At 39.0% G+C, this 10757-nt stretch overlaps 3 protein-coding genes across 3 annotated transcripts in view; 1 reads left to right on the plus strand and 2 right to left on the minus strand.

Annotated features, from left to right (window-relative positions):
- Positions 1-275: 275 nt before the first annotated feature.
- LOC113685931 (ferroptosis suppressor protein 1) lies at positions 276-4789 on the minus strand. The gene is made up of 7 exons (XM_089184696.1): positions 4549-4789; positions 3498-3680; positions 2645-2880; positions 2217-2421; positions 1622-1771; positions 1019-1222; positions 276-642 (listed from the first exon to the last, which is right to left on the minus strand). The coding sequence occupies exons 1-7, from the start codon at positions 4646-4648 to the stop codon at positions 482-484; spliced, it is 1239 nt and encodes a 412-aa protein (XP_089040822.1). The 5' UTR covers positions 4649-4789; the 3' UTR covers positions 276-481.
- A 4277-nt stretch (positions 4790-9066) lies between these two features.
- LOC149038362 (uncharacterized) lies at positions 9067-9717 on the minus strand. The gene has a single exon (XM_089184074.1). The coding sequence runs from the start codon at positions 9592-9594 to the stop codon at positions 9067-9069; it is 528 nt and encodes a 175-aa protein (XP_089040200.1). The 5' UTR covers positions 9595-9717.
- Positions 9718-10623: 906 nt separating this feature from the next.
- The window catches only part of LOC113667686 (uridylate-specific endoribonuclease C), a 10762-nt gene continuing 10628 nt past the window's right edge, over positions 10624-10757 (plus strand). Inside the window, exon 1 of the mRNA XM_089184708.1 lies at positions 10624-10757. This exon is cut by the window's right edge and continues 374 nt beyond it. The gene's annotated coding sequence lies outside the window, so the exon portion shown is untranslated.

The following is a 10757-nucleotide window of genomic DNA, read 5'->3' on the forward strand; positions in this document are numbered from 1 at the left end:
GTTTTTGTTGTTGTTTTTTTCTCAATGTCCGTGCTCGTTCTGAAAACAACTTTTACAGCGGCTTCCTCTGTTAAGTTACCCTCTTCCTCTACAGGAAAGAGTTGTAGCAAATGCGGTCTTTGGCAGAGAGGTAAATTGTGGAGTATAGACTATTAAATATTTACCCTTGATTGCACGATACCTTAACTGTTTCCCTTTCCTTTTCAGAATCCATTAGGTACTCCATGCATAGGCATCTGAACTCTCTATTTGTCAACTCATGATCGTGGATACAATTGGGCTAACACATACATACTTTATTTTGGAATATAAGAAAAAAATACAAGTGCTTTTTGTGAAAACCTTTATCTTTACTAACGAGACTGTATAACACAACCTGAAAAATATCTCAGCGGTGAATAATTACTGCAAAAAGATGTGTCATCAAATGAGAGTCTATAACTATTAAGAGTTTCAACCATGGCCAAACGAAAATAAAAATTTAATCTTCAGGCATTTTCTGCCCCATATTTTTCCACTGCATCGGAGTGAACACGCTTTGACCTTTGATCTTTGACGCAAACCAATCTCCAAACACCCAGCCCCTCCACACTTGGGCGGCACCCCCTGATCGTCCGCAGCACAGCACCATGAATACACTCTCTAGAGAGAGGAACGGATGATAGACATTTTGAGTAATTTCTTAGTGTTCGACCTTCAACCTAGCTAGAGGGAAAAAGCAGGCCGGTTTGTGTTTTTATGAATTTCTTCTAATTATTGTTCAAACCATCATCTGTGCCTTAGACAATGAATATGGCTCGATCAATTGTAAAACTGTAAACAGCGTATTTGCATGATTACAGAGAATGGTAGTAATCTATTGACCCAGTATATCTTTAAGTTTTTACAGCTCGCTTAAGTACAATCCAAATTTTTTATGACCATTACTTTGTAATCCATTTAAAAAAGGTCAACATCTAATTGCCAAATTTTTCATCCCCCCGCGAACGATTACGTCACATTGATGCCGAATACTTACTGTTAATGTTGTAGGGTTTCATCGCTTTCCCCTCATGTTTGAGCTTTAGGTTGTCAGCAACGTACTTTCCTTGTGTCTCAGCTCCATACGCCAGCTTGATCTCTGGAACATCGTTACAGTCCCCGATCGCGTACACATCCGGAACATCTTTCACTTGGAGAAAGTCATCGACATTTAGACGACCAAGTCGATTCATTTTATCTCCTGTAATCAAAGGCAAAGTATTTTGGCCTTATTCACTTATTTATTGCGTTTAATCCCTAGTGTGTGTGTATCCATTTACAAGAACTTTATCTAGTCATGTGGTGTTTTTGTCCAGTTAAATGTAGTGGAGTACAGTAATTGGCGTTTTTACAACCTGAGCACAAATCATCATAGAAACATCTAGAGTCCTGTTAAGTCACCGAAACGTACGTCAGAGTCTGTCACCAACAACTGTCCTCGGATGATCAGACTACACGATCGAATGAATCACGTATACTGTTCTGTTATATTGATCACGACCGCTTAACCTCGTGGTCTTCCACTACATGTACATGAGTTCCTTCTTAAGTCAATTGCGGACATCAGTTCACCAATATTCGCCAATAAAATAAGACTGACCTAAACTTTTCCTGTAAGCTTCGGTGTTCACTTTTAGACCAGTGCAAGGAATGACCAGGTCTACTTTCATTTGCCTCCCTTTATCGGTGACTAGCATGACGTTTTGATATCCCTTTTCTTTTACTTCGTCCATATTCATCACTCGCTCCCCTACATGGCAAAAGATAAATCATGTTTGCTACAACCAAGAAGAAGTATCCAACTCATTAATATTAAGCAGACGAGTTGACAGGTAAGCTGTCAGTAAGCTAGCCAGTCAGCCACCAACCAGCTTTATAGACAGACAGACGAACAGACCTTACAGATAGACTAGCTGACTGACAGGTTGTTAGACAGGCAGGCAGGCAGGCAGACAGAAGAGCGGACAGATAGACAGACTGGAAAACAGAAAGACATTAGACAGAGGCTGAGAGGCAGACCAGCATAGACAGACAAGGGTAGACACACACTGCCTAAGTTCCCTGTCCCCTACATTCTTGCAACGTTTTTGCGAGTGTTGTTATTTTCATTTTTTATTCTTTGTAAGATCGAGTAGGAAAAGACTGAGAGAGTTAACATAAACAAACTGTATAGCATAAATGTAGCAGCGACATACCAAGAAACATGGTGACCCCTAAACTTTCAAGCTTTGCCTTGATCGTGGACTGAAAGGTCTCGTTAACTTCATCATTGACTAGATTTTCCCTGGGATGTATGAGATACACATCGGCCTTGTCTTTGTAATCCTCCATGATGTCTCCAGCTATTTCCACTCCAACAGCTCCCCCACCTACAACCCCGATCTTCATGGCGTCTTTTACCTGAATAGCAGCAAAGAATATACGAGGATTGAAGCTTAGAAGGTAAGGACTGACTATATTGTACATCTTGATTTAACTGTGAATGTTCAAAAGTTGCAATCCACACTAATCTTGTTCATCCTTATATGTTTGACTCCCTTTTCAAACAAGCAGTATATAGCAATAAGGCCTAAATCGGACATTCCGCATCCTCTGAGCTTCATTCTCTCGTGGTAACACTTACTAGCTTGGTATACTTCTCGTAACGCTGAATGGCTTTGTCCTTGTTTGTATCCAAAGGAATTTTCGCAGGAAATGGGCCACCAGTGCCAGTTGCAAGTACGAGGTCATCATAAACAATTTTCTCTCCAGTTTCCAGCATTATCGTCTTCATGGATAGATCAATATCAACGACTTTCCCTTGCTTGAAGCTTTTGCCAAATGTTGGTCCGTAGGGAATGAAACACTTTTTGGCAAACCCTGTGTTGAAGGAATGTTTTACAAATACGCGTGATCTGTCTAAAAAATAATCTGTCCTTACTGAGTCATGAGACTAGTAATCCATCTCACTGTTAGTAAACGGAATCACTCATCATTATACGGCTGTAAAATTAAATGCATTACGTAATTATATTTAAGAAAAACCTATGGAAGGAAATAGTAAAATACCACAGTAGTGTTTTTATGATACAGTAAAATCAAATGTTTCAAGGGAATTGTTTTCATTGCCTTTTAAATCTTCACTCAATCCTAAATTTCTCTTCCATCGTTTTGGTCTCTGTTCCGATTTTATACAACTTAAAAACTAGTCCTCTCCACGAAGCTGAAGTCTGTTCTCCTGTCCATATGACGTATTTGTTTGACTTCCATCATTTTAGGGGAGACCACAAAAAACAACTCGGAAAAAAAGAAAAAACCAAAAGAAATGAGGCAATGATGAAATAATGTGATGGGTGGATGGCGAAGGATAAAGAAGAACCAACCGGATTGCATAGCTCGACGTATGCATGCTCGAGTTTTAATAAGAAGCTCCTCAGAGACCAGCAGTTACCTTCATCTTAGTAATTTGTATTTGAGCTATGATTAATAAAGCCTACCTGCCTCCACAGAAGATCTCTGAGCACCCATGTTATGATGAAAGGCATCTCTGGCGTCGATTAATGTCACTTTGCATTGATCCTTTAATTTTTTCGCGGCAGCAATTCCACCATATCCACCGCCCACCACAACTACATGGGTTTCCTTTAGACTTTTAACGTTTTCATCTCGAGCATGGACAGCTTTTGAATTAGAAGGAAAAAATATCATTGACACTACTGAGAAAATCAATCTATCAGGTAAAGGTAAAGAAATATGGTAATTAAAATTGAGTATTTGATATTATAAAATTGTAAACAACACCATACAATTCCAAACTGAGGGATACAGTCGTGCGCTTGTTAAGGAAATCGCTCTTAGCGAAACACAGTGGTTCAGAAAACGCAGAATTCGTTGTTGCTCATATTGGAAAGCAGTTCGACTTTGCCATTTGCACTTCAGTATAATCCAAGCACGTGTTCAGTTAAATGAAAGACAAAGTTAATCAAAGATTTAGGTAATGGCAGTTCGTCGAATAGTGGAAAGACATAAAACGTATGAAGTCATGTAGAAGAGTTAGTTATATGACAAACTGAAGTTATATACAACTGAAAGAAGTCGGCCCGTTTGCGTGACATAGACTACTGTCAGAACAAGGTGTTCCTTACTCCGGCGCTAAGTGTCAACAGAGTCACGCTACGCTTTCTTTATTAAGGCACACACGATTAGGTAAAAATACATATACTACGATTGAAGGAACGAAATTAAAATTTCATTTTTAACGTACAATTTGAAATTTCATGCATGAGCTAAAGCAGACATGCTAATAAAATGCTTTTGCTTGTGTACAGTTGTCTGGTAAAGAAAACGCGTGAACGATTTGATTATTTAAGCACATGCAAATTACAGTCACTTACGCTTGCTACAGTGCGTCTATTTTGGTTTGTTTTCGATCAAAAACGCTCAATTTATGTCTTACTAAGCTGTTTAACTATGTTTACTGCAAAAAAACATTCATACTCGCAAAACAAACATAAGCGGTGAAAGCGAAAACATAGTTCGTATCATTACCTGTGCCATAACAAGCGTGATATCCAAGCAAAACTGCCGATCCAGCCGCAATACCAGCGCTTAAGAAAGGAGCTGCATTTCTTAGACGAACTGAAAACATTTTCTTACAGTAGAGAAGCTAACGAAAGCGCACGATCTATGCAGATAAAAGCAAAAGCCGACAAGAATAAAAGCTCAACACGCCGATCGGAGCTTTATCAAAAATATATGAATATTCAAGTTGTGTTACATGGGCGCTGATAAAATCAACAAATGTCCGCGGGCACATGTATCGTCCATGGGTGTTGGCGGAGGTTTTCAATCTAATGCCCTGTTCACACCAATTTAAACAAGTTTCATTAAACGTAGTTTTTTTAAACATGGTTTTATAAAACATGTGTTGCTCAAGAACCGTTCACACTGCAGACTGGGTTAGGTATTACGCAGCCTCGTTTTGATATTAATTGTTGCCAACAAAATTAAAGACGCAATAAAAATGGCAGTCAGTTTAAATCACAATATCCTGCTGTTGTTGACGCAGTCACGGCTGAAGGAAAACCTCAGAATTACACAAAACCGACAGAGAAACGCAGAGAGACGGTTTAATCGCTATGTCCGTCGGAGACGTCTCGTTTCATCATTGTTTTTCCGTTTTTTGCTTCGATTTCTTCTCCAACATCTTCCTGTTCGCCGTATTTGGCTAAAACCCCGGTCGCAGATATTTTGGGAAGAGACTTGCCAAGATTCGGAAGAAAAGGACTGGAATGAGAATTTTCGCATGTCTAAAGAAGCATTTAATCGCCTTTGCCGAGAACTTTCGCCACATATCTTTAAAAGGGACACCAATTACAGGAAAGCCATTACAGTGCGTCATCGAGTTGCCATAACATTATATTGGCTTGCGGACACGGCTCACTTTCGAACGATCGGAAATCTATTTGGTGTCGGAAAATCCACTGTTTGTGGTATTGTGCGACAGGTATGCGAGGTGATAGTGAACGTTCTTCTTCCCAATTATATAAACGTTCCCCAAAATCAACATGAAGTCCAAGAAAAAATTGAAGGTTTTAAAAGTCGCGCGGGTTTTCCCCAGGTGGTTGCAGCAGTCGATGGTTGCCATGTCCCAGTCATTGGACCTCGGCAAAGTCCAGATGATTATGTTAACAGGAAGGGATTCCCCTCATTAATCCTTCAGGGGCTAGTAGATTGTAATTATCTATTTCTTGATATATGTGTTGGATGGCCGGGTAAAGTACACGACGCACGTGTCTTCAAGAACTCTTCATTGTTTGCCTTGTGTTGTGCCAGAGCTTTTCTTCTGCTCGACATGTCGGTGATGATATCTGGTGTACAAGTTCCTCCCCTGATATTAGGTGACTCAGCTTATGCTCTCAGCAATTGGCTGATGAAACCATATATTGATCATGGAAATCTGACCCCGGAGGAACGCAGTTTCAACATGTAACGATAGGATTTTTAGTTATCGAGTTCTTTCATGCTTGCGCTTAAAAAATACAGTATTCAACGTAGAAAGCTTAGTTCAGCAAAGCGTAAACACTACCAGTTCTCCTTCAGTCACCCGTAAACATTTGTTATTAGTGTTGAACTGTAACAGCCACCTGTCATGTCCTTTTGTGTAACTGTTATCCACCGGAACTCTTTAAAAGTAATTAGTGTTGTAAAAGGCGAAATTCCTGCTTAGCCAATAGTATAGTAGATTACATGATTCCTTTAGATTATTCATGGCATTACGTTATCCATGTACGTTAGGTTTAAATAGGACTGTTCTGTAAAGCTTAAGGGAAGAGAAGGAGGAGAAGAGAGGAGAAAAGAGGAGAAGGAGAGAGAAGAGAGGAGAAGGAGAGAGAAGAGAGGAGAAGGAGAGAGAAGAGAGGAGAAGGAGAGAGAAGAGAGGAGAAGGAGAGAGAAGAGAGGAGAAGAGAAGAGAAAGAAGAGCAGGGTCGAACCAGCCCTGGCCAGGTCCGTTCTGGTCAAAATTGTAGTAGAGCTTGCAGAATAAATCTACGTTGGAGCCAACCCTGTTGCTGTTAGTCATTCTCTCAAGGATAGTCAGCAGCCGTAATAGATTCCGGTTACCTTCCCGCAGCCAGCGAGTGCCCCCAAGGAAAGCCTTTACCCAGAAAGAGTTTTTAAGAGTTGTCCCCGTCCGTCCGTTCATTTGTGAAGGCAAAACCCTGTTTTCACAAACATAAAACACAGCACGACTAGAGTAGTTGTTGAAAATGCCTTTGGTCGATTGAAGGGAAGGTTCAGAAGCATTGGGAAGAGACTGGACTTAAAAGTTGAAAATGCCTGCAATGTCATCGCAGCGTGTTGTGTTTTACATAATTATTGTGAGATGCGAAACGAGTCTTTTGATGACCAATGGCTCAATGATATTCACATTCATGCTGGAGTTTGTCCAGGTGATCCAAACCAAAGGCAGAACACAAATGCTGTTGCAATAAGAGATGCAATTAAAAGATTCTTAATATAAATATTCATTGTCACATGCATCACTTGAACATGAGTGTTCAACATAAGCATCTCTCACAGGCAAATAATCCATCAAAGAGTTTGCATCTCTAGCTCAAAAAAGTCGTTTATATGAATACTTTCTCCCTTTAAGCTTTATTGTATACAGTGCAAATAGTTTCATAAATAATGGGAGATTCAAGGTCTTTTGAAGGACACTCCTCTAAGAGGGTCAAGCAGTGTTCCATTTGTAATTACAGTTGTATAAATGAGATTTGAAAAGTAAATTGTCAATTGTGTAAATTAAAATTACTGATGGCAAACTTTGATTGTCTGTGGTATTCTTTGAAACCCCCACATTTTTTTTGAACATTTCAAAACCTGGACACCATCTGAGAACAATTAAAGATGCAGTCATTGCAAGTTTGCCATTTCACATGTGAAATAAACATATTAGCACTGAAATTATGCTAAAAAATTAGGGAGTAGTTTGAAACCCATGGTGTGACATATGCCAATTTAGCCATGCATACTACATGTTCACATAAAATACTAATTTGAGTGCAAGACTTGCATCTTCCTCTCTGAGTATTAGATGTAGGCATAAAGAAGGAGGGGGACAATCTCAGCTTTTCGATCGAAGTGTTCAGTTCGAATAGCAAGGAGATCTACTCACTCAGTGACATGGCCTCAGCTGGCATTAATGTCAGCAAAACTAATTTAATTCACTAACTTTTTGCTCTTGTTCCATTGCAAGTGACTGTGTAATTATACACCACACTTTTTTGGTTAGTCCCTTACAAGAAAGAGTAATTAAGCAAACAAACACACAGAGCTCTCTGTTGTAAATTTATCAAGGAGACTTAAAAAGACATCATTCATATGACCCCCTCTCTCTGAACAACTGATGGAACCTCAGAAACAAATTTCATCAAGGTGGATCAAAACTTTATTTCAAATATTAAATCAATTTTTCCAAAAGATCCTAACCACTGTGCACAAAAATATTCATTTATTTCATTAATTTTCTGGAGCATTTTTTAAATACTCTGGGCCAGGCCGTTCAAAGGTGGCTTAACTTAACCCAGGGTTAGTGTGAAATTTGATTTCAAATATGAAAATTTAAAAAGAAATCCATTTTCTTTTTTTTTTGTCTACAATTTGATGATTAGATGGTCTAAAAGGAATAGGGAAAATTATCCCAAAAAAGACTCCTGAATAAAGAAATAAAGAAGCTGAATCAAAATTTAACCCTGGGTTAGTGTTAATCGGCCTCTGAACAACTAGGCTCTGCCGGAAAATTAAAAATAACACTTAAAGGAAAAAAACGATTTTTATTTTCTCAAAGAAAAAAAAAAGCATATTCAATTGAAGACAACTATAGAAGACAATTAGTTCAAGTAAAGAAAAGTTAACCAGAGCATGTCAACATCAATGATCTAATCGGTAAGTTCAATATAGTTTTCTTTTTTTTCTTGCACCTTCTCCAATGACTGGGAATCGGCCATTAGATTTCGTGAAACATCGTTCAACTTACAGCATAAATAAAGCCGAAAACTAAACCAACTGAAACTGTCGCAGGTACGATCGCAAATTAAATTGTTGAAGACACGTACTTTTTATTTTCGAAGTACCTGCGCCAATTTCAGTAGAAACTCCTAGTCTTCCTTCCTTCTTCTCTCCTCCCTTTCTTCTTCTCGTCTTTCACAAGCCTCCTTTGCGGCAAGAAAACTCCTATCAGCAGCTTGTTGATAGGAAACAAATGCCTCCAACGCCTTGTCAATTTGTGTTAAGGCATCCGTCGTTGACACCTTCCGCTTCTTCGTAGCGGGTTTGAAAAATGGCTTGCCAGCATCTGTTGTTCTTTCTGTGAAGGAATACAAGAAATCTTTAAAGGCAGAAGTTAAAGCTTGAGCCAATACTTATCTTAATATTTTTGTTCAACTCCACTCATCTTGGAAGTAAAATTATCAAGAATTTTTGTTAGAGATTACAGACAACGTAGGCGCCGATATTGAAACATTTTCTTGGCCTATTGTTTGACCCTCCAATCAGCGAAAGTTTTCAAAGCTCATCTGTCAAACATTCACCCTTGTTTGGTTGAGGAAATTTGCCGGCTGTTTTGTTGCTGCTGCCGACGCTGGTGCCGCCGCTGAAGGAAGGCAACTCTTCGTTTGGTTCATCGTTCTTAATTTTTTCATTGTCTTCTTCTTCGTTGTCCGCCTCAATGATAATTTTTGAAGAATTTACCACAACCTTCGGTTTGGTACATGGTTTTTTTGAGAGAAATTCATCGACTTCGTCGAAAAACGCCGGCTTCCTCTTTGGAGTCCCGTTTCCGGTCTTATCACATTCGTCTTTGTAGGAGTGATACGCACTTACTAATGTGTGTACTCTTGTTTTGCAGGCATCTTCATCACGGTCTTCGTAGCCTGCCGCTCGAATAAAATCACTTATTTCTTGCCATATAGGCCTCTTTCTGGCACAAGATATTAACTTCATTTGTATATTTTCGTCCCCCCACTTCTGTAGTAACAATAACGTTTCCTGGTTTTCCCAATTCCTTCCGCGGGTTTTTTTGGCAACCGCCATCTTTAATGTGTTTAGTTAAACACGACAGTTAAACAACCTCATTTAGGTAGTTTTATTAAACACGGTTTTAAACATGTTTGGCTACACGCGCCCGCGGTGTGAACAGGTAGTTTAATAAAACCAGTTTAGTAAAACAAGATTTAAACATGTTTAAGCTTTGGTGTGAACGGGGTATAAGTTAAAAACAATTGTATGCTCTGAAAAGACATACATCAGTAATTTTTCCCGCCATTTTAAAATATATGCTACGTTTCAGAAGTATGGAACATTACATGGATGAGAACAACCCCGTTGATAGTAGGCACAACAAAATACTTTTCTCACTAGTAACCACTGATCAATAACAAACGCCCCGAATTCCCATGTAATTTCAGTGCATTCGCCAAAGCTTTCGTTTCACTTCCGGTCCAGCCTCTTCCCATAACCCACCTCTTCCTCGGCGCGTTGGAGGGAGCGTTCACAGTGTTAATTTTTTACCATGTTATTGGCTGCGAACATTAGGGAATTACAAGGGGAAGGTTATTTTGAACTCAATATAACAATTTTTTTACTCCGCTGGGAAAGTTTGTTCAGTTCTAGTTTTGTTATGGCAGGAGTAATCAAGTGTCTTGGGCAGATATATTCCAAGTCTTCTATGTAAATAACTCTTCTAACTGTTGCACATCTATCTATACTGATAAAATGGATGTTGCACCATTTGTGTTCCAAACATATTTTTCAAAAATCTTGTTAATGACTCACTAAGCGGCGACATCACTTAGGTACTTCTGTTGAACATTGAACGTTTACGTGTCAGGTTGTATTTACAGTGAAATAACACTGTTGAAAGTTCGGGAACGTATGTACCTACTCCAAAAGGGTTCAACGCCTTCTCAATATAGGAGACAAACAAATCGGTGACATGACTTTGGTTACAGGCGATAATGTCATTGCTTGCCTAATGTGTTTAATTAGTTATATCCCACAGGATATAACTCATGGCCCATGAAATTCAAGCTATAAATTATAAATGTTCAAAATTTCCGTCTTGTGCATCTGGATTTTCTTCAACTTCCTGCTAAGGCCAACGTAACTAGAAACAGAGTTAACAGTTTATATTGACAACGTTTAATATTAGCATGAGACGGAGGGTTGAATTTTGCAGGTTTGATAATATTCCACCT

Source organism: Pocillopora damicornis, chromosome 10 (genome assembly GCF_964200805.1).
Source record: "Pocillopora damicornis chromosome 10, jaPocDami1.2, whole genome shotgun sequence".
Taxonomy (NCBI): domain Eukaryota; kingdom Metazoa; phylum Cnidaria; class Anthozoa; order Scleractinia; family Pocilloporidae; genus Pocillopora; species Pocillopora damicornis.

Excerpts from the sequence above, each read along its gene's own strand:
- LOC113685931 (XM_089184696.1), bottom strand. The coding sequence starts at position 4,648 with ATGTTTTCAGTTCGTCTAAGAAATGCAGCTCCTTTCTTAAGCGCTGGT. Across the intron at positions 2,422-2,644 it reads ACGAGAAGTATACCAAGCTA|GTAAAAGACGCCATGAAGAT; the intron begins GTAAGTGTTACC and ends GCTGCTATTCAG. Across the intron at positions 1,772-2,216 it reads AGGGGTCACCATGTTTCTTG|GGGAGCGAGTGATGAATATG; the intron begins GTATGTCGCTGC and ends TTTGCCATGTAG.
- LOC149038362 (XM_089184074.1), bottom strand. The coding sequence starts at position 9,594 with ATGGCGGTTGCCAAAAAAACCCGCGGAAGGAATTGGGAAAACCAGGAA.